Source organism: Desmodus rotundus, chromosome 3 (genome assembly GCF_022682495.2).
Source record: "Desmodus rotundus isolate HL8 chromosome 3, HLdesRot8A.1, whole genome shotgun sequence".
In the NCBI taxonomy this organism is placed as follows: Eukaryota; Metazoa; Chordata; class Mammalia; order Chiroptera; family Phyllostomidae; genus Desmodus; species Desmodus rotundus.
This window is the reverse complement of record NC_071389.1, coordinates 9,535,479-9,555,584: the sequence shown is the minus strand read 5'-3', so window position 1 is coordinate 9,555,584 and position 20,106 is coordinate 9,535,479. Positions and strand designations below refer to the sequence as shown.

The window sequence follows — 20,106 nt, the reverse complement described above, 5'->3', positions numbered from 1 at the left end:
CCCGCCCAAAGTAAAGCCTCAGTCCTTGGCGGTGGGATGTGGGCCACCGAGAATTCTGGAAGAGATACACGTGCTCAGACGCACAGGTACACACGTGCCCTGGACAGGCTGGGAAAGGCCGCGGTTCAGGAATCCTCCGACAGTTCCCAAAGAAAACCTTTGAATCAGACCAACCACAGTGTGTGTCTCAGGTCCGCTGAGGCCACCTGAGTGATTCTGGGCCTCTCTGACCCGAGGCTCCCAGATCTGCACAGTGAGGCTCATCCCACTCACCACCCAGAACTGCCCGAGGAACCAGGAAGCCATGGGAGATCCAGACCTAATGGGCAGCACCTCTCGAAGCCATAACGGCGAAGTCAGCAGCGTCCCCCGTGTTCTCCACCAGGCAGTGGGGCGTTGAGGCAGGGGGTTGGACAAGATGACCTCAGCCAGGCTCTTTCCTTCCAGGGGCCCAGCAAGTGGCGAGCCATACCCTAATCCCACAGGTCTTCCTCCCATCCCTGCCCCACCCTGTCTGGCAGGCTCAGCAACTCACCCATGTGTCTGTCCCCAGAGATCTCGCTGGATGTGGACGCAGACCGGGACGGCGTGGTCGAGAAGAACAACCCAAAAAAGGTACCTAGCTACCGGGGCAGAGAAACAGGCAGGGGTAGGGGGGAATTGAGAACAGAGCCCCAGGCTGGATCCCACAAGCAGCCATGATCCTCCCAGCAAGCAACGGTGACTCTCAGTCTCAGAGGGAGAGACGGAGCTCCCTGTGGGAACAACCACATCTGCCCCAAGTCTCAGCCCCACCCCACAGGGTGGGGGACCCCCGGTTCATAGAGTTGTTGGAAAAAATTAATGACCTGCCACAGAGGAAGTGCTGCCAAGGTATTTGCTCTTATTATTTTGCCTTTTAAAAAAAGACATTTAAATCTGAGTGGGAGAGACCGCTAGGGGCAGAGGCTGCATTCATCAGCCGCAATTCAAGGCGTGTGATCTTGAATGGTGCGTGCACAACCCCTCTCCTGCTACTTATTTATTCATTCATTCGTCATTCACCCATCAGTTCATTCACTCATTCCTTCTCTTCTCCTGCATTCCCCATTCCTATCCTGCTCCCCCACAAAGGACCATTCTAATGGGTTTAATGTGTCTCTTTCTGTTCTTCTGGTTCTTGCAACCGGTCTGGTTGGTGTGCAGGTATTTCTAACTCACACAAATAGCACTGTGTTCTTGACGTTTTGCCTCAAACCCGGTGTTTAAGCTCCATTGGCTTTGCTCTGTTACATCCTCTAATTGTTTCCCATAACAATCTAAAGCCTGGTTTAAGTTACGCATAGATGGATACTTTTAAAGTTAAATAAATACGCCAGTGAGGAGCCTGGGTACTTACTAGCCGCTGGCCCCAGACTCCCTGCCTGTTGCTAAGGGGGCCTCGGGAAGCCCTTTGTCCCAGGCTCCTCAGGGGGCTCCGCCCTGGCCCTGCCTTCCCCAGGCAGCTGAGCCAGCCTCACACATACATTCTCTGTGTCAGTGGCCCCAAGATGTGACAGTAGATTCCACACAGGCCTCTGAGACAACAGCCCCGCCTGAGGAGCTCTGCAGCCTTGGTGAAGTCGCATAGTCCCCCTGGGCCTGAACTCAGCCAGGCTTTCTCCATGTGAGCCAGTGACATTTTACACCGTATTTATCATTTCATAAATATTTGTTGAGCATCTTTTGTATTCCAGGACTGGGTCAGGCCTGGGGACATAGCTCTTGCCCTCAGGGGGCCCACATGAAATAAAGAATGTCATGGGTGGCCTTTTCATCACAGTTGTCCTAAATCCACCCCAGAAAGAACATGTTCAGTGTCATAAGTGTGAACCCAGGGAGGCTGCTCTGCTCGGGAGGATCATAAAGTCATTCGGGGGGAAATGGGACAGTTTTGCTGTGACCAGAAGGAGTGGTACTGGCCAGGTGAAGGGAGACAAGACGGCATGCCAGACGGAAAGGCCAGTGCAGGCGAAGGCCTGAGGGCTTGGCATTGTTGGGGAGCAGATAGGCAGCCAGTGTGGGGGGAGCAGAGTGAACTAGAAGGAAGGGGGGGAGAACAGATGGAGAGGGAGGCCAGTCTCCCCAGGTCTTGCAGGCCAAGGTGACTTTATCCTAAGTCAGCAGGGAGCCCCTGACCGGGATGAAAGCAGGAAAGCAACCTGATCTGTTTGGGTTCATTCTAAACCACTCTGGCTGCAGCGCAGCAAACGGATCGCCCTGCAGGCCCTGTTTGGAGCACTCGGAGGGTGTCTGGAAACAGCTCCGTCTGTCCATCCAGGGGTCTTCGCCTGATCCCCTCTGGGGACTGCAGAGCCTGCCGTAGAATGTCTGTCTGCACGTGTCTCCGGCCGCCCTCCACCTCCTGTCTCCACCCCTCTCCGGTCACAGGCACACCAGACATGAGGCTCACGAGTGCCTCATGCAGTCTCCGCGTCTCTCTCTGCCACCACCCGTCCCCCTCCTGAACTTGCCTTTGTTGCTTGCACTGACCATCTCTGGGCTTCAGACGTGGGACTCACGTTTGCCAGGTCACAGCTGCCCCAGCGGGTGATGGCTGTTCTTTATCCTCCTCCTGGGGCCATCTCCCCCGTGCCCAGCGAGGGCTGGGGCTGGGAATATCTGCCAGAACGTAGAGAAGAAGGGACTGACCTCTGTCCCTGCCAACGCAGGCATCCTGGACTTGGGGCCCCGAAGGCCAGGGGGCCATCCTGCTGGTGAACTGTGACCGAGAAACACCCTGGCTGCCCAAGGAAGACTTCAGGGATGAGAAGGTCTACAGCAAAGAAGGTACCAGCAGGACCACCTCCGGGGCTGGGGCAGGGAGGGGCAATGGAAACACTCGGCCAAGTGCTGGGCTGGGCTGAGCGTGCGGCAGGAGTGGCCTTAGATCTCCTGGGGCTGGTGGACTCGAATATCCACTCCTGCTAAAAAAGAGAAGACAGAACTACTAATGTAGTTCAACTGGAACCATGTTTTAAAAGGAGACACATATAATCAGGGGTGTCCAACCTTTTGGCGTCTCTGGGCCACCCTGGAAGAAGAGTTGTCTTGGGCCACAAGTTAAATACATTGCGATACAAAAAATCTCATAACGTTTTAAGTAAATTTACGATTTTGTGTTAGGCCGTGTTCATAGCCATCCTGGGCCATGGGTTGGACACCCCTGAATAGAAAAAGGACTGGAAGGAAATTCCCAAAAGGTTATTGGTGTCTGTAGTACTAAAGATGCCAGCCAGTTTTTATGCTTTTCTACCGTTTCCATAATACGCATGTGTGGGGTTTTCTTTCCCTGATTGTAAAAGTGACATCAGTCCTTTGTAAGCCAGCACTCCAGCCGCAGTCTCTTAATTCTAACCTCCTCATGCGTTCACCCTGCAGACCTCAAGGACATGTCCCAGATGGTCCTACGGACCAAAGGCCCGGACCGCCTCCCCGTGGGATACGAGATCGTCCTCTACATTTCCATGGCAGACTCGGACAAAGTGGGCGTGTTCTACGTGGACAGTGAGTGACTGCAGCCCAGCCCTCTGGCCGTTCCACCCACCCACCGCTCACTGAGCTGCCCGGGCTGGGGCCTAGCTCCGCCTCTGAGGCTCCCCAGGCCCCTCCCCTCAGCAGTCGTGGCCCCTCTGGGTGCTGGAGAGACCCAGGACCGGCCTCTTAGTAAGCAACTAGGCCTCAGTAATAGTAACAATTACTAGTTACATTACTAGTAATAGTAACAATTACTAGTTACATTACTAGTAATAGTAATAGTTGTCCTGGGATGTCAGGAAGCCCCACAGGGCAGATCTCTCCTTTCTCAAAGGAGGCAACAGTGATGCAGGTTTTTGTACAACCTGGAGGCCCGTCTTCCCCACGAACCAAGGGAGGGAGGGCTTTGAGGTCCATCTTTCCAGAAATCATGTCTCCTTCACGATACCTGAAGCAGGTGCCCCTCAGCGGGGGTTTGCCCATCTCAGACTTCCGGGAGCTAAGAACTGCCTTGGACTTTTCAAGAGCCCCTGACGATGTTGTGGGCACCCTGGGGGAGCTGACCCCTTGTTGCTCTTGATGGGGACAGGACATCCCGGGTCCCCATTGTGTAGGGAACACGCTTCCACCACAAAGCTACTCACTCTGACTCATTCTTTCTAGTAGTGTGTGTTGAGCCCCCTCGGTGCCAGGGGCTGTTCTCAGCACTGGGGTCCCCGAGCTGAGCTCTGCAATCACACCCTGCCCTGGGGAGGTGACTGCCTAGTGAGTGAGATGTGGTATGTAGCACGACTGGAGAAAAAGACACAGACCACATAGCGAGGGTAGCACAGGCAGAGGTAAGGTACCACTAGCCTGAGCAGGTGACTTCTGAGCTGAGACCCACGCCAGCAACGAGAAGCAGCCACGTACTTGTGCGCTGACGGAATGGTGTCCCAAGCACAGGGAACAGCACGGACAAAGCACAGGGGAGGGAACCTGCTTGGAGGAGCAGAAAGAAGACCAGAACGAGGGGACGTGTGGAATCAAGGGCAGCAAACGGGGCAGCAGCCAGAGCTTGCAGAGAAGGCCTAGCTTTGATTCCTAGGACAGTGGAAAGCCATTAGGGGGTTTTAAGCAAGAGACTGTCGAGATCTGATTTATGTGTTAGAATGTTCTCTAAGCAAAACCGTTAGCTTTGCAGTTTGCCCCGGGTGCAGGGTGGGACTTCCCCTGCGTGCCCCACTGTCTGAGGACCCAGGATCTCTGGCCCAACTCTGGAGGCCCACCCCAGCCAGGGCAGTCAGTCACGGGGACCCTGGACCCTCATCTCAGAGAGTGGTTTTGTCAGGACAGCAATGGGCAGCAGCCACCTGAAGCCAGTCCTCCTTCAGATCCACCCTGGGCCCCTGCAGTGACCTCGCCCAGGTTGGAACGTCCCTAGAGTCAGACCAGCTCCATGCCCCAGGGGGCTGGAGACGTTGATATTTACCCTGACCAGACCAGGGTTGCCGCAGGGCATGAGGCTGCCTGCGGGGACTGGAGCATCAGGCAAGACCTTCACCTGGACTTCTTGACCATGACATTGAATTGCGATGAGTGACCCATTGCTAATAGCAACACCTGGATGTTATCCAAAGGGTTCTTTTAATTGATGGGAGTGGATTGCGGTCTGGCCCCGTAATCACATCCCTCCCCCCTCACTTGCCATCTGAGTTGGGTCCTGAGCAGAGGAGAAAAAGAGGGATCACCACTGCAAGCGCTTTGAACGCCGGTCCCCAGTCTGTGTTATCTGGGCCGCTGTCCCACAGGGGTGGCCTTCCTGATGCAGCAATGGCCCCAGAATACTCGGTTTCCCATGGCGTGTTGAGCCCTGGGCGAATGCTTGCTGTCCCAGTAAGAACAGGAGGAAAACAACCCATCAGTGGCAGTGTTCTTTTCTTCCTTTTCTTCTCTGCATACACTTTGGGGTTTTGTCAAAATCCAGGTACACCTGAGAATGTGTTGTGTTGCAGGAATGTCACATGTCACCTGTGTCACCAAAGGGTAGAGGGCTGGGCTGCAGGCTGAGGGACCCGGAGAGGGAGCCCTGAAGCCAGGAGATTCACACCCCCGATCTAAGCAAGTCTCACCAGGCCACGCCTTGTGTTCCGCATACGGGACGTGACCTGGGGGCAACAAGAGGCCTGCCTGTCCTGCCGGTGATGGGAACTAACGAGGAGCGTGGGCCAGGCACTGGTGATGGGAACTACCGAGGAGCGTGGGCCAGGCACTCGGTGCCGCAGCCAGTCCGTGCCACGCTCTCCCTGGATGGCACTTGCTGCTTTTGTTGGGATAGCTATTATGACTATTAATTATAATCATTAGAAGTCTCCAGCACTATTAGGAAGGCCCAGGTGTCTGCGCTCCAGCCTCAGCTTCTGCCCCAGGATCCGGAATTGAGGTCTGACCGCTTCCTACAAGGATGTAGGGACCAGCTTGTCCATTTGCCCGGGACCTTCCTGGGTTTAGCCCTGAAAATCCCTCATCCCAGGAATCTGCTCAGTCCCAGGCAAACCAGGACAGTCGATCACACTACCTGAAGGTGGAATGTCTCTGAAGTGACCGGAAGGGCTGTGCCAAAGTGTACCCCACGCCTAGCGGGACCAATGCCTAGGGCTAAGGAGAGAGCAGGGTGGCCAGCGGGCCCAGCGAGAGGCATGTGGGTCGCTTAATAAAGGGGCATTGTCGGTTCCTGCAGGGAGAGCTAGCCTTGCGCAGGCGGGCCCACACCCAGCTGGGGACAGGGGACAGGGCAAGGAGACTCCTCGGGACAGTGGCTGGATTGTTCCCACCAAGGAATCCATCTGCCTGGAGCTGGCTCAGGCCGCCAGAAAGAGAGACCCATAAATTGCAGGCCAGGGGAGGGAGAAAACTGCATGCAGATGGGCAAGATCATGTCCATCCACCTGACCAAACTTTCCTGGCCAGGCCCCTCCCCTCCCCAGGCCCTGGTGGAGCCCCTCCCCCACCATCTTTGGAGCTTTCTGCAAAGACAAGTCAGCTGTCAGATGACATCTCTCCCCGGGCATCAGTTCAAGTACAGCCCGCGTGTGTGGGCCTGGAAGAGCCACAGTGCCTGGGGGGCCCCTTTTAAATTATGCAGATCCATCTGGATCTGCTCCGTGATTGAGACACAGGACACATGCAGCCATTTCTCAATGAGAAGGACTTCACCTTCTGGTTGAGTTCCTCGGAACATTCGGTGCCTGAGTCTATAGGCCTCGTTTCTTGGGCCCCTTCAAGGGCAGGTGACGTGAGGTATCATTCCTTTGCCTTCTGTTCATGGGCCATGTGATAAAAAGGTCATGAGGTTTGCAGTCAGGGGTGTGCTGACTCATTCACGGGTAATGGCAGCGGGTCCCAGCTGTGTTACCAACGGTCACCCGTGGTTACCAAGTTCACCGAAGGTACTGGTGCTGTGTCATTTTACCTTGCAATGACCATGTGACATGGGTACTATTATCCCCCATTTAACAGATGAGTAAACTGAGGCTAGGGGAGGATAAGTGAATTCCCTGAGGTTTTCCAGCTTATACAGCTAGCGTGGTATTTGAGCCCAGGCCTCTGTGACTCTGGGCCGTAACCACTGAGGTGAGCGCCCTCCATGAGCGGTACAGGGTGAGGCGAGAGTAGGTTGACAGTTGTGCATATTCGCGAAACACAGACTGTATTCTTGTATTATTGCTTATTAATTGTTGTATTATTATCCATACAAGCAACTGTAAACTTGCTCTTGCCCCATCCTGTGTGACCAGGGTCTAGCGGAGCACGTGGTCCTATGCGAGGAGCCATCCTAAACCCGGGCTCCAGCGGTTCCTCCATTCCTTCTGCAAGCTTTAACCAGCCACCCTCTTTGTGCCAGGCCCATCCTGGCGGCCCGCTCGGGCCCTGGGATGGCCGGTCATTAATCATCACCATTATTGTTGACAATAAGAGCACTAGGCTGAGCCTGACTCTGCCCTTCCAGCTCTGCAGGGCATAAAGAAACTCCTCCCGGGACTGCGTAGGGCCCTACCTCCATGCCTTGGCCAGTGCAAGTATCTTCTCTCCTGTCCGCACCCCACCTCTGCCAGCCCAAAGGACATCTCAAAGGCCGCCCTCCTCTGCACAAATGCTTCCCGCCCTGCCTCCTTGCCCTGCCCTCCCCGCCCCAGGAGCCCCTGGGATCTCTCGCCCCGTAGCTCTGCTATGACGCCTCCCATCTCTGCTCTACTTACCATCCGCTGCTCTCAAACGGTAATGCTGTGACCCTGTCTCCCCCACGGTCCTAGCCCGTGCTGGTCACAGAGTAATAATTCAATACGCGGGCTCTGCGTTGGCCTGAAAATTCTCCCCTGGGGAGCGGTGTGGGGGCCGTTGGCTTACTGGTTCAGTGGACATTTATGACACACGACCGTGTGCCAGACCGGCTGGGCCCATTTCTGCCCCCACAAAGGTGACAGCCTCTCCGAGCCCACAAGTAAACACTGAGATCATGCCTGTTTTAGAAAGGCTGGGAGGCGGAGGGTGGGGCTGTGGGAGCTCCGCACAGAACCCCTGGCTTGGTCTCTGAGGGGTCTGGGCCCGATTCTCTGCAGTGACACAAGTCAAGGCCTGAAAGAGGAAGGACAGGGAATGGCACTGCGAGCACTGGGGACGTCAGAGGCACAGGAGTGCTGGACAAACCCGCCTGTCCTCCCAGCCATGAAAATGTGCAGCCAGAGACCCGCGCGTGGGACTTCACGCCACTATGACTTCTATTATGCGAAGGGGAATTTTGATGCAAGTGGGCACATTGGTGTTTTATTTATATAACGGGGAGGGGAGCTTGGGGTTCAGAATTGGACATGATTTTGAGTCCCAGCTCAGCCACTTACTGGCTATGCGACCTCGGACAAGCCATTTCTCCTTTCTGAGACTCGGTTTCCTCCTCTGTAAAATAGGAGCAATAATCTCTTTCCTCAGCATCACTAGCTGCTCGATTATCCTCTGCCCTCATTCCATGCGTGCCGTTCCTGGGACAGCTGGCTCCTTTTATAGACGAGGAAGGCACGTGAGTGGCTTCAGTGCCATGTGGGTAGCACACGGTAATGCTGGCATGATGACCAGGCCACGGCCCCTCTGGTGGCATTTTCTGCTTGTGCTTTTCTCTCTTCACCTGGAGGACAAGTTACTCTGCCATCTTGTCCCCCATCGGTGACCCTGCCCCACTGACCTCTTCTTGGTGTGTCCACAGTCTGACATTGGTCCCTGTACCCCCAGATCCGTTCTTTGGCCAGCGTTACATCCACATCCTGGGCCGGCAGAAGCTCTACCATGTGGTCAAGTACACAGGCGGCTCTGCGGAGCTGCTGTTCTTCGTGGAAGGCCTGCGTTTCCCCGACGAGGGCTTCCCAGGCCTGGTCTCCATCCATGTCAGCTTGCTGGAGTATATGGCCCAGGTGAGGGCTCCAGGCCACCTCCGTGAGGGGCTGCCCCTGAGCACCATGTGGGGCTCTTTCCAAAGGGCCACACCCAGGACCCCCCACTATGCTCTACTCCCCTCAAAGCACCAAGGGAAAGTCCAGGCCTGGAGACCTAGATGCCCCTCACCATTCACATTCAGGTGAGGCTGGATCTGTCTTCGATTGATGAGCGTGGGCTCTGGAGTCAGACTGCCCACGTTCAAGGCCATGAGTCACTGGGCAAGTGAATTAATTCCCTGTGCTTTGGTTTCTGACAAAAGCTCCTACTTCCTGGGATGGTTATGAGCATTGGAACTTGTAAGAACTCATTCACAAGCACCCTCAAGTCTGTGGGAAAAGGGAGAGGCAGAAGAGACACAGCGAACAGCATGGGTAGAGAGGGGGCTTTTCCCAGTGGCGCTCCAGCGAACACCGCAGAGACACTAAGGCAGGCCTGGGCAGGAATGCCAGCACCCCACAGCCCTGCCTCCGCCCTGCCCATCAAGGGTAGGGTCCAGTTTTCTGTAACTTTTCAAAGCCACTCCTGCCGAGGAACCTGGGATCACCTCTCATTTTCCCTCAGGAGCCAGGCAAGTTTCCTGAGTCTTTCCTGAAAACAAAGAACAATCTGGACACAGCAAAATTTCCCCAATCAACATTAAGACGCACACACACGGAAAAGGGCAAGGTGCTCAGAGCCAAAACAGAAACAGGCCCGTGGCTGGCTCAGCCCTCCCTGGGCTGACCTCGGGAACAAAGCCCTGACGGGGCAAGATCAGAAAGTGGTCGAGAGTGTGCTCAGCTGCCAGGCAACCTGGGTTTAAATGTGGGCTCTACCACTTGCTAACCATGTGACCTTGGGCAGCTACAGAAGAGTTCTGTGGCTCGGTTTCCCCATCTGTGAAACAAGGGTTGCAGTGTATCTACCCCCTGGGGTAAGGCAGAGTGCATTGGCTCGTGTAAAACCACCACAGGGCCTGGCCCACAGTAAGTGCCCGATGAATGCGCTATTGTTATCGGTTTCACCCTCTTTGGGAGGGAGGAGTGAAAAGCACCTTGACAAGACTTTTTGATGCCCCGCCCCTTCTCTCCCACGCCCAGGAGATTCCCCTGACGCCCATCTTCACGGACTCCGTGATCTTCCGGATTGCTCCGTGGATCATGACCCCCAACATCCTGCCTCCCGTGTCCGTGTATGTGTGCTGGTAAGCAGTGGCCACAGTGAGGAGGGGCCGTGTGGCCACACGGCTAACACTGGGGCTTCAGGGACAGGCAGACCTGCACTCAGACCCTGGCTCTGCCACTCCCTAGGTATGTGACCTTGAGCGACTCACCTGGCCTCTCTGTGCCTCCATTTCTCTGACATGCTAACATCACAGAGTCACTGGGAGGATTAAAGGAGACGAAACAGGCAAAATGCTCATCCAAGGGCCTGGCACAAAGCTCGCACACTCTGAAAATAGTAGTTACCATTTATTTCTTTTCTTATTCTTGGTCTGTACTGTGGAGTCAGGAGCCTCCTATGCAACAGATACTCATCTCGTTCACTCAGAAGTTTTTTTTATTGAGCATCTATTATGTGCTAGATAGCCGCAGCAAGATGAGAAGCAGGGGAAAGAAGCACCTGCAGGTGAATGCTGGCTCCGCTCAAAGGACCCTGAGGTGCTGGCCCATCCCCTGTCTCCTTGCTAAGAAGAGCTCCTCTTTGGAAATTAGGGAATCAGAGACAGCTTTGGGACAGGTGGGGGTGAGAGTTCCCCTCCTCATTGTATTTGTTCATGACCTTGGCAAACACCACACATGTGGGTGTTTGCTTCGCCCTTGAGTCTGCTGGCCTTTGCAAAGGTGACTGTGAACCCAGATGTGGCCTCACCTGCCTAGCGCAGCCTAGAGGTGCCAGCTGCTGTTGCCACCTCAGTGGACTGGCCCTCGTCCCTTCTCACCCTTTCTCCTGGCCTTCCCCTCTTCCCTAAACGTCTCAGCATGAAGGACAATTACCTGTTCCTGAAAGAGGTGAAGAACCTGGTGGAGAAAACCAACTGCGACCTGAAGGTCTGCTTCCAGTACATAAACCGAGGGGACCGCTGGATCCAGGTGAGGAATCCCAGGCTGGGAAGGACCTGGGCCAGGGCTCAGGCCAGAACAGTTGGCTTAACATCAACACCCCAGCACCCAGCAGCTCCAAGTGTGGGAATCATGCTGCAGCTCATACATGCCCGTGTGCTCAGAGGCATACATGAATAAGTCAGCTAACTGCAGCCCAAGTAGCAAAGACTGTAAAACACCCCAAATGTCCATCCACCGGGCACGGGGTACGCATGCATATGCTACGACGGCCTTGCTGTGGAGCACTATACAGCGGCTAAAAAGGAGCCAACCTATAAATACAGAATGGGCTTCAAGGCACAGTGTTACTTGCAGGAAAATGTACACGGGATGTTACCAGTTATGTTTTATAAAACGGTGTTGGTATGAACGCTCGCATGCTTGGGATGTGCAGAGGCCGTCTGCGGAAGGATACGCCCCCATCGCCAGCTGTCAGCTGGTAGGAAGAGGATGGAGAGGCTGGCTGGTGTTCACTGGTGGCGCTCTGCACTCATCTGACGGCTCTCCTTGGTGTCCCCGCAGGACGAAATCGAGTTTGGCTACATCGAGGCCCCCCACAAAGGCTTCCCCGTGGTGCTGGACTCCCCCCGAGATGGAAACCTGAAGGACTTCCCAGTGAAGCAGCTGCTGGTGAGATGCTGAGGGCTGCCTCGGTACAGGGGTGGGGCGCAGTCTTGGGGACTCTTACAGGACAGAATGGTCAGGAGACCCTGGGCACCCTTGACAAATTAGCGTGTTGCCCAGGGCCTTCGTTTCACACTCTCAACATGGGTCCATTGGAATAGTGACCTCTAAGGTCCTTCCCTGCTCAGGTAATGGATGCTTTTCCGAAAAATGGAGAGTTTCTGTTAAATGAGAAATGGGACCTGTGGGAGACGAAGGCAGGGCAGGGGCCATGACTTCTGCCACTGCCCCACGCCCCACTTGCAGCGAAATAGGTTTCAAAGAGGAAAATTATAGTTAAGCAATTGTCAAAACCATGGTTCCAACTTCAAAGCTCATTAAAGCTGTGGTTTCCAGTGCATGTGGTTTTTTAAAGCAATCTGACCCCCCCCCAATTCTAGAGGCCATTTCCACTCCCCTTAGAGGCGACCCCTTGCCAGGTTCACACCTGCTTCTTGAGGACCTTCGCTAACCTATCCGCCTCATCACGGGGACGGGGCAAAGCCCTTGGTGTGAGCACAAAGCTCTGGAATGTCAGGCAGACCCGGCCTTGAGTCCCCCTTCTGACCTTAGCAGCAGTGTGACCTTGAGCAAGCAACTCAACCCCTGAAGCCTCTGCTTGCTCCTCTGTGAAGTGGGGATGGAAACGGTGCCCATCTCACAGGATCGGTGTAAAGACTGAGGGCATTCTCTAGGGCATCCGTGCTACGCCCGACACAATGCCCACCACTAGCTGTTGTTACGGTGTCATTCCACAGCCCTGGTACTGCCCTTGGTGGGGACTGTCCACTTCCTCCAACACTGCAGAGTGAAACTGGCCTGCCGCAGGCAGAAGAATTGAGGCCTCCCAGGCCCTGTGCTAACTGTCCCAGTAGGCTGGCCTGCTTCCGAAGCCCTGGGCTGCACTACTCCTGGAGGCCGTGCCAAGCCCAGCTTTGTGCCGCGTGCCTGCCTGCCTGCCTGCCTGCGTGCATGATGCCGTGAAGCCCCAGCTGCCCCAGCCTCCGGCAAATCACACCGTGCCATCTGGGGCTCCCAGGCGAGAACGTGCTAAGCTGCATCCATCCACCCCACCTGCCACAGCTGTCCTTGGAGACTCTCAGCTGAGCCAGGATAAGCCATATACCTTTCCACTCCACATTTTTTTTACAGAAATTCTTGTCAGACAAGCTTAGTCCCAGCCCCAGTGCAGATTCCCAAGCAAGGCCCCTACTCTTTTTTCTTTTTACAAAAAAAAATCATAAAAGGAACCTTAAAATTCAGGGGGTCACCAAGGTTATCTCAACTGGGGACCCCTGGGGTTATGCCAACTTCAGTCTGTTGGAGGCTCTGTGCTAAGAAGGATTCTGAGGCTACATCTGGGCTCAGTGACAAGTATGATTGTTTGGGAAGAGGTTGAAATGTCACATAGGTTACATACCTGCCCTTCCTGCATGTATCAGTCAGCTTTCACCAGGTAACGCTGCAGTGACAAACAACCCCCACATCTCAATGCCTGACAACAACAAAGGACCGTTTCTTGCTTGCACTCGTGTCGGCTGCTGGGTGGTTGCCTGCAGCTCTGCTTCCTCATTTCCTCCTCCTTCTACAGCCCAGGTGGCAGGAGCAGCCCCATTCTGGGAAATGCCATTCTCCTGGCACAAGGAGAGGAGAGAGAGAGTGGGCAGGCATACACAATAAAACTTGTGGCTTCTGCTCCGAGCTGGCATACATCACTTCTGCTCACATTTCATTGGCCAAAGCAAGTCATATGATCAAGTCTAATACAGAGATGCTAATAGAAGATGGAGGCTTAGGTAGACATACTGTGCCTCCTCGCACAACCAAAAGAAGGACAACAACAAGTTAAAAACAAAAAACAACCAAAACTGACAGAAAATTGAACTGTATGGAAGTCCGACGACCAAGGAGATAAAGAAGAAACATTCATCCAGACTGGTAGGAGGGGTGGAGATGGGCAGCCGGGTGGAGAGGACTCCCAGCAAGGTGGCAGCTGGCAGACCCAGCAAGGTGGTGGATTGTGGAGCAGGGTGGGCAGAGCTGCAGCTGGCAGAGTGGGCAGTCCCACATTCCATTGTGGAAAAACTGGAAGGAACAACGGGGGAGCAAGGCAGACCACACAACCCAGGGCTCCAGCTCGGGGAAATAAAGCCTCAAACCACTGATTGAAAACACCTGTGGGGGTTGAGGCAGCAGTGAGAGAAACTCCCAGCCTCACAGGAGAGTCCGTTGGAGAGACCCACAGGGTCCTAGAATGCACACAAACCCACCCACTCGGGAAGCAGCACCAGAAGGGCCCAATTTGACTGTGGGTAGCAGAGGGAGTGGCTGAAAACCGGCAGAGAGTGGAGCAAGCGCCATTGCTCCCTTTTGGACCCTCCCCCACATATAGCGTCACAAAGCAGCTTAAGGCTCCACCCCTTACTACGTAACAGGTGCATTGAGACAAAAAAGAAATGGCCCAAATGAAAAAACAGATCAAAGCTCCAGAAAAAATACAACTAAGCCATAAAGAGATAGCCAACCTATCAGATACACAGTTCAAAACACTGGTAATCAGGATGCTCACAGAACTGGTTGAATTTGGTCACAAATTAGATGAAAAAATGAAGGCTATACTAAGAGAAACAAAGGAAAATGTACAGGGAACCAATAGTGATGGGAAGAAAACTGGAACTCAAATCAATGGTGTGGACCAGAAGGAAGAAAGAAACATCCAACCAGAAAAGAATAAAGAAACAAGAATTCAAAAAAATGAGGAGAGGCTTAGGAACCTCCAGGACATCTTTAAACGTTCCAACATCTGAATTATAGGGGTACCAGAAGGAGAAGAGGAAGAGCAACAAATTGAAAACTTATTTGAACAAGTAATGAAGGAGAACTTCCCCGATCTGGCAAAGAAAATAGACTTCCAGGAAGTCCAGGAAACTCAGAGAGTCCCAAACAAGCTGGACCCAAGGAGGAACACACCAAGGCACATCACAGTTACATCACCCAAGATTAAAAATAAGGAGAGAATCTTAGAAGCAGCAAGAGAAAAGGACACAGTTACCTACAAAGGAGTTCCCATAAGACTGTCAGCTGATTTTTCAAAAGAGACCTTACAGGCAAGAAGGGGCTGGAAAGAAGTATTCCAAGTCATGAGAGGCAAGGGCCTATATCCAAGATTGCTCTATCCAGCAAAGCTTTCATTTAGAATGGAAGGGCAGATAAAGTGCTTCTCAGATAAGGTCAAGTTCAAGAAGTTCATCATCACAAAGCCCTTATTACATGAAATGTTAAAAGGACTTATCTAAGGAAAAGAAGATAAAAAATATGAACAGTAAAATGACAGCAGTCACAGTTATTAACAACCACACCTAAAACAAAAACAAAAGCAAACTAAGCAAACAACTAGAACAGGAACAGAACCACAGAAATGGAGATCACATGGAGGGTTATCAACAGGGGAGTGGGAGGGGGAGAGGGGGAAGAGGTACAGAGAATCAGTAGCATAAATGGTAGGTAGAAAATAGACAGGGAGAGGGTAAGAATAGTACAGGAAATGTAGAAGCCAAAGAACTCACATGTAGGACCCATGGACATGAACTAAAGGGGGGGAATGTGGGTGGGAGGGGGTGTGCGGGGCGGAGGGGAGTGAAGGGGGGGAAATGAGACAACTGTAATAGCATAATCAATAAAATATATTTTTTTAAAAGTCTGATACTGAGCAGGAAAGTATATTCCTTCTACAGGGAGATACCAGAAGTCACACAGCAATAGCTCAGAATGCTAAATCCTCTTACTAAGAAGGGGGAAGCAAGTTTCTGGGAACAATAATACAATCTACATCCTTGTCTCAAGTCATCTAACCCAACACCTCTTGGGCAGATGGGGGCCCTGAGGGTCAGAGCAATGAAGAGATCAGCAGGGGCATCCATAGCGCAACATGAGGACAAGTCCTGAAATCACCGATACATCTTCATGTTCGGGGAATAGAGGCACGTGCAAAAGTTCAGATGCACACATGCACACACGCACTTACACACTCCCGTGCATACCCGACTCACACAACGTGCTCACAGACTCAGCCTCTCTCTCCCAGGCCCTGCTCTTTGGTGGAAATGAGAACACCACAGACGACCTCCCGCCCCCCATGGCTAAGTGCCCACAGTGCCAGACCAAATGTGGTCGGAGTGGTCATCAGAAGGTGACTACATTGGGGCTGAGGACGCCTGGCTGCAGGACACTAACGATGGGTGTGTGCCCCTGCTTAGGGCCCAGATTTCGGCTACGTGACCCGAGAACCCCTCTTTGAGCCTGTCACCAGCCTTGATTCCTTTGGGAACCTGGAAGTCAGTCCCCCTGTGACCGTGAATGGCAAGACATACCCGTTGGGCCGGATCCTCATCGGGAGCAGCTTTCCACTGTAAGAGAAGCCAGGGGAGGTGGGGGGGCAGGGGGGCGGGAGCCAGGTGGGAGGTTCCTGGGTCTCTAGGAGTGGCCTGGGTTGCTAACACGTGGAGGGAGTGCATGGCTGGGAACATTAACCCCTCCCATGGCTCTCTGAGAGCATACAGACATGCATGGAAAGAAAACCAAGTTAGCCTGTACATATCAGCATAAATTAGCATCAAATATAAAACTAAATAAAAACCTCTCTTCTCCACATGGGAGGGTATCTGATGAGATTCTAGACCAGGCAGGGAAGCGATGAAGGAGTCCAGAGAAGGAATACTGAAAGAGGATGAGAATGAGCGGGAGCATACCAGCAACCCTTGAGGGGGCCCATACACAAAAGTCATGAGAAGACATGGCCCTGCCCCAAGCGTGAGTCTCTGGCTCCATTGACTGTCCACAAGGCTCTCGTTCCATCCCCAGAGGACCCACCAATCAATGAAAAGGCAGAGATTTCCTTGGTCAGGGCAGTAATGGGGAGATTGAAGACCTCAGGGAGTCTAGAAGTCAGGAAGGGCTTCCTGGAGGAGTCATCACTTGACTAAAAATGAATTAAGTGGAAGTTAATGCAGCAAAGAGACACAAGGGTTAGGGCAGATTTAGGGGCCATGCCTGTGCCCTAGCCCCCTCCAGCAGTCCAAGCAGGACCCTTGAGCACAGAAGCTGCCCTCCTCACACCCACTGACACCATCAGAAACTAAGCGGTGCCCCAGGCCCTTTGCACAGGCCCTGGCTGCAGCCAATGCTTCCTTCTTTCCCCTGCCTGCCTGCGCCAGGGTCTCTCAGACCTGCAGCTCAGCCTCCTTTCCCATGACTCCTGTGCTGATGCCACCCTGGGTTTAGGCTGGGTTCCAGAAGCTGCAGGCTTCTGGTGAGACAGACATGTGGGCAGCCTTCTGAAAAGCTGCCTCCTCCCCAACCCCGCCCCAGGTCCGGTGGTCGGAGGATGACCAAGGTGGTGCGGGAGTTCCTGCAGGCGCAGCAGGTGCAGGCGCCCATAGAGCTCTACTCGGACTGGCTGACCGTGGGCCACGTGGATGAGTTCATGACCTTCATCCCTATCCCGGGCACAAAGGTGAGCTGGCTCCTAGGTTGGTGTGACCAGGATAGTGGAGAACCCCTGCCCACTTTGTCAGCAGAAAGTGGGATGTAGAGGAAGTGGAAGAAGGAGGGAGGTTGAAGCAGGTCAATGTTTAACCCAATATACCCAAAATATTATTAGCATTTCAACATGTAACCAATATAAAAGTTATCAGTGACAGATTTTGCCTCCTTTTTTTTTGTAAGTCTTTAAAATCTGGTATGTATTTTCCTCCTAATAGCACATGTCAGTTCGGACGAGACACAGTCCACATGTCCAATGACCACACGGGGCCAGAGGCTACTGGGTGGGCCGTGAGGCTGTAGGCAGCGTGGGGTGTGGGTCTGGGCCTCCGAAAGAGGTTCTTCCGTTTTCTGAAGTGAAAGGAATGGCTGCAACTTCCTACCCTGGAAATTTTGTGCACGTGGTCTGTCCTCTCGGCAACGTGAAGAAGCTCCTCCCCACCCCCTACAACCCTCCATCCAAGGCCAGCTTTGACTCAGAGGCTCTGGAGGTGGAGCAATTCCCAAAGCAGGAAGGGCGAGAAGTAGTCCTCAGAAAGGGGAGAACCCTGCCCGGAGCCTCTGCATGGGGAGGCTGAGACCCAGGCAGGCAGGGCTCTGGGCCCTTGGGGCAGGGGCCCCCTCGTGCTCCTTGGCCACTTCCCCTCTGTTGATACTGCCCCTCTGGATGCTCTCTCACAGCAATTTCGGATGCTCATGGCCAGCACCTCGGCCTGCTACAAGCTCTTCCGAGAAAAGCAGAAGGAAGGCCATGGCGAGGCCATCTTGTTCAAAGGTGAGTGCCCACAGGGACCTGGCAGGGAGTGGGGAGCTGAGCCCCCAGAGAGACCCTCAGGAGGATGGGCCTATGACCTCTTTGTCCCTAAGCACCCAGCTCCACCTCTAAAGCCTGCTGGTCTGCTCTAGGGCTGTCACCAAGGGGGGAAGCAGCCCTGGCCTCTGGTGACCCATGCAGTGGCCAGCTGGACCACACAGCTGCCACTGCTCCTGATTATCGTCAACAGTGGCCACGTGCTTCTTCAGAAGCTGGAGTATATTTTAAATGGCTCCAGACCCAGAGGAGGGTTAAATGGTTCAAAACTGCTGTACAATCTGCTCTCGAGGAGGTTGTGTGTTACAAAGGGACAAAGAGAGAAATGTGCATAATGGTCGAGGCTTGCTCTTCAATTAATCATGGAAAGAGGGAAAGCTGATCAGGCTGACACAGTGAGCCAGGTCAGACAGGCCATGCCAGTTTCTTCAGTTTTTCTTAAGTTACTTTTCGTCACTTTCAGTTGGTTTCTCCAGTTGGCCCACTTCCAAAAGTCTGCGCCCCTAAGGCCGGTTGATACTTACACACATCACTGCCCTCCACGTCCAAAGGCAGCGGTGTCCAGGACAGACAAGACCAGTCTGAAGCCACTGTCCTTTTTTAATTCTTCACCGACAGGAATTGTATTTCTTGGACTGGCAGGCATAAGTCTTGACTTTCTGGAGGCTACTGGCTAGACTAAACATACCTCCAAAGCTACCCATAGGATCGAGGAACCATCATCTTTGTTCAAATAGGTCCAAGTGGTGATGTGGAGACAGCTCAGGGACAGGGTGCGAGCCCCCATCTCTCTGCCACTGGCAAGCTACAAAACTGGGAAGTACAATGGGCCAGAGATTCCTCCCAGAGCAGGATGTGCCAATAGTGTTATGACCTTGGACAAGTCATGTAACTTCTCTGTGCCTCCTTTTCCCCATCTTTAATTCTAGCAGCTACCTCATAGAAACGTGGGGAAGGTGACTGAGCTCATCCATGTTAAACATCTGGAAGAGTGCCTGCCACATAGTAGGTGCTCCATGAGCGTTCGGTGTTATGCATCAGGGCAGATGTCGCCTGGGCCCTCACAGTGGACCAGGAGGCAGATGCTGGCACAGACCAGGGTGGGGGCCAAGCATGAGGCAGTTCTGGAAAGCCAGAAGGTGCACCTCTGGGCATCCTGCTTCTGCCATATGCACCCTGGAGGGCTGCTCATCCTCAGAAGCAGGCTCCAGGTGGCTAACTGTGCCACCCCGCCCTCTAGCCAGAGAGAGAGCAAGGCAGCCGCAATCCTTCCTTGGCCCAGGCGACATGGCCAGCCCTGGGGAAAGGAATGTCGGCTACCTTCCCCAGTCACAGGGTACCTCGTGTCCCCTGGGAGAGCCCTCCTGGGCCCCGCCTGTTCCCGGCCCCATCTGCCACCTCCTGGCAGTTAGCCCAGAAGCCGGCATGCCTAAGGCCAAACCATCCCTGTCCTCTGACCCCCACAGGCTTGGGCGGGATGAGCAGCAAGCGGATCACCATCAATAAGATTCTATCCAATGAGAGCCTCGTGCAGGAGAACCAGTACTTCCAGGTGAGGATGGGGCTTTCATTATTATTAAGCCAAAACATGGTCACCTGAACTCTCACCTCGTGGGGGGCACTGAAGAGTCCATGAGATACTGTGTGGCCAGCACTTAGCACCGGGTATGATTTGTTTGCTGAGCACCTACTAGTATTATTGCTGGGTCTTCTCCCTCGCTCTCTTTGTCACCGCTGTTACTGAGCACCGGAGAGAGGGGCCCTGGGGAGGGCCAGGGTCCTGGGTCTGACACTGCCGACAGGAGTGGAGTTGACAAAGGTGACAGGGACGTCCTCTCACTTGTCCTAGCGCTGCCTGGACTGGAACCGCGACATCCTCAAGAAGGAGCTGGGGCTGACGGAGCAGGACATCATCGATCTGCCCGCTCTGTTCAAGATGGATGAGGACCGCCAGGCCAGGGCCTACTTCCCAAACATGGTGAGGCGCTCGGGACCCCAAACCCCATCCACGCCCACCACAGGGCAGCCAGGCCCAGAAGGCCCCCT

The 20,106-nt window shown here is 53.9% G+C and overlaps 1 protein-coding gene across 2 annotated transcripts in view; it reads left to right on the top strand.

Moving 5' to 3' along the window:
• Positions 1 to 20,106, top strand: part of PADI2 (peptidyl arginine deiminase 2) — a 49,836-nt gene that overhangs the window by 18,482 nt on the left and 11,248 nt on the right. Inside the window, exons 3-14 of one of the 2 annotated variants that reach the window (XM_045190571.3) lie at positions 554 to 614; positions 2,689 to 2,808; positions 3,400 to 3,525; positions 8,758 to 8,936; positions 10,041 to 10,144; positions 10,922 to 11,033; positions 11,568 to 11,675; positions 15,965 to 16,116; positions 17,076 to 17,220; positions 17,931 to 18,024; positions 19,527 to 19,612; positions 19,910 to 20,038. In XM_045190571.3, the coding sequence (XP_045046506.2) occupies positions 566 to 614; positions 2,689 to 2,808; positions 3,400 to 3,525; positions 8,758 to 8,936; positions 10,041 to 10,144; positions 10,922 to 11,033; positions 11,568 to 11,675; positions 15,965 to 16,116; positions 17,076 to 17,220; positions 17,931 to 18,024; positions 19,527 to 19,612; positions 19,910 to 20,038 (1,404 nt within the window). In that variant the 5' untranslated portion in view covers positions 554 to 565. Of the gene's footprint in view, positions 1 to 553; positions 616 to 2,688; positions 2,809 to 3,399; positions 3,526 to 8,757; positions 8,937 to 10,040; positions 10,145 to 10,921; positions 11,034 to 11,567; positions 11,676 to 15,964; positions 16,117 to 17,075; positions 17,221 to 17,930; positions 18,025 to 19,526; positions 19,613 to 19,909; positions 20,039 to 20,106 lie in introns of both variants that reach the window. The other variant, XM_024554276.4, reaches the window with a different exon arrangement.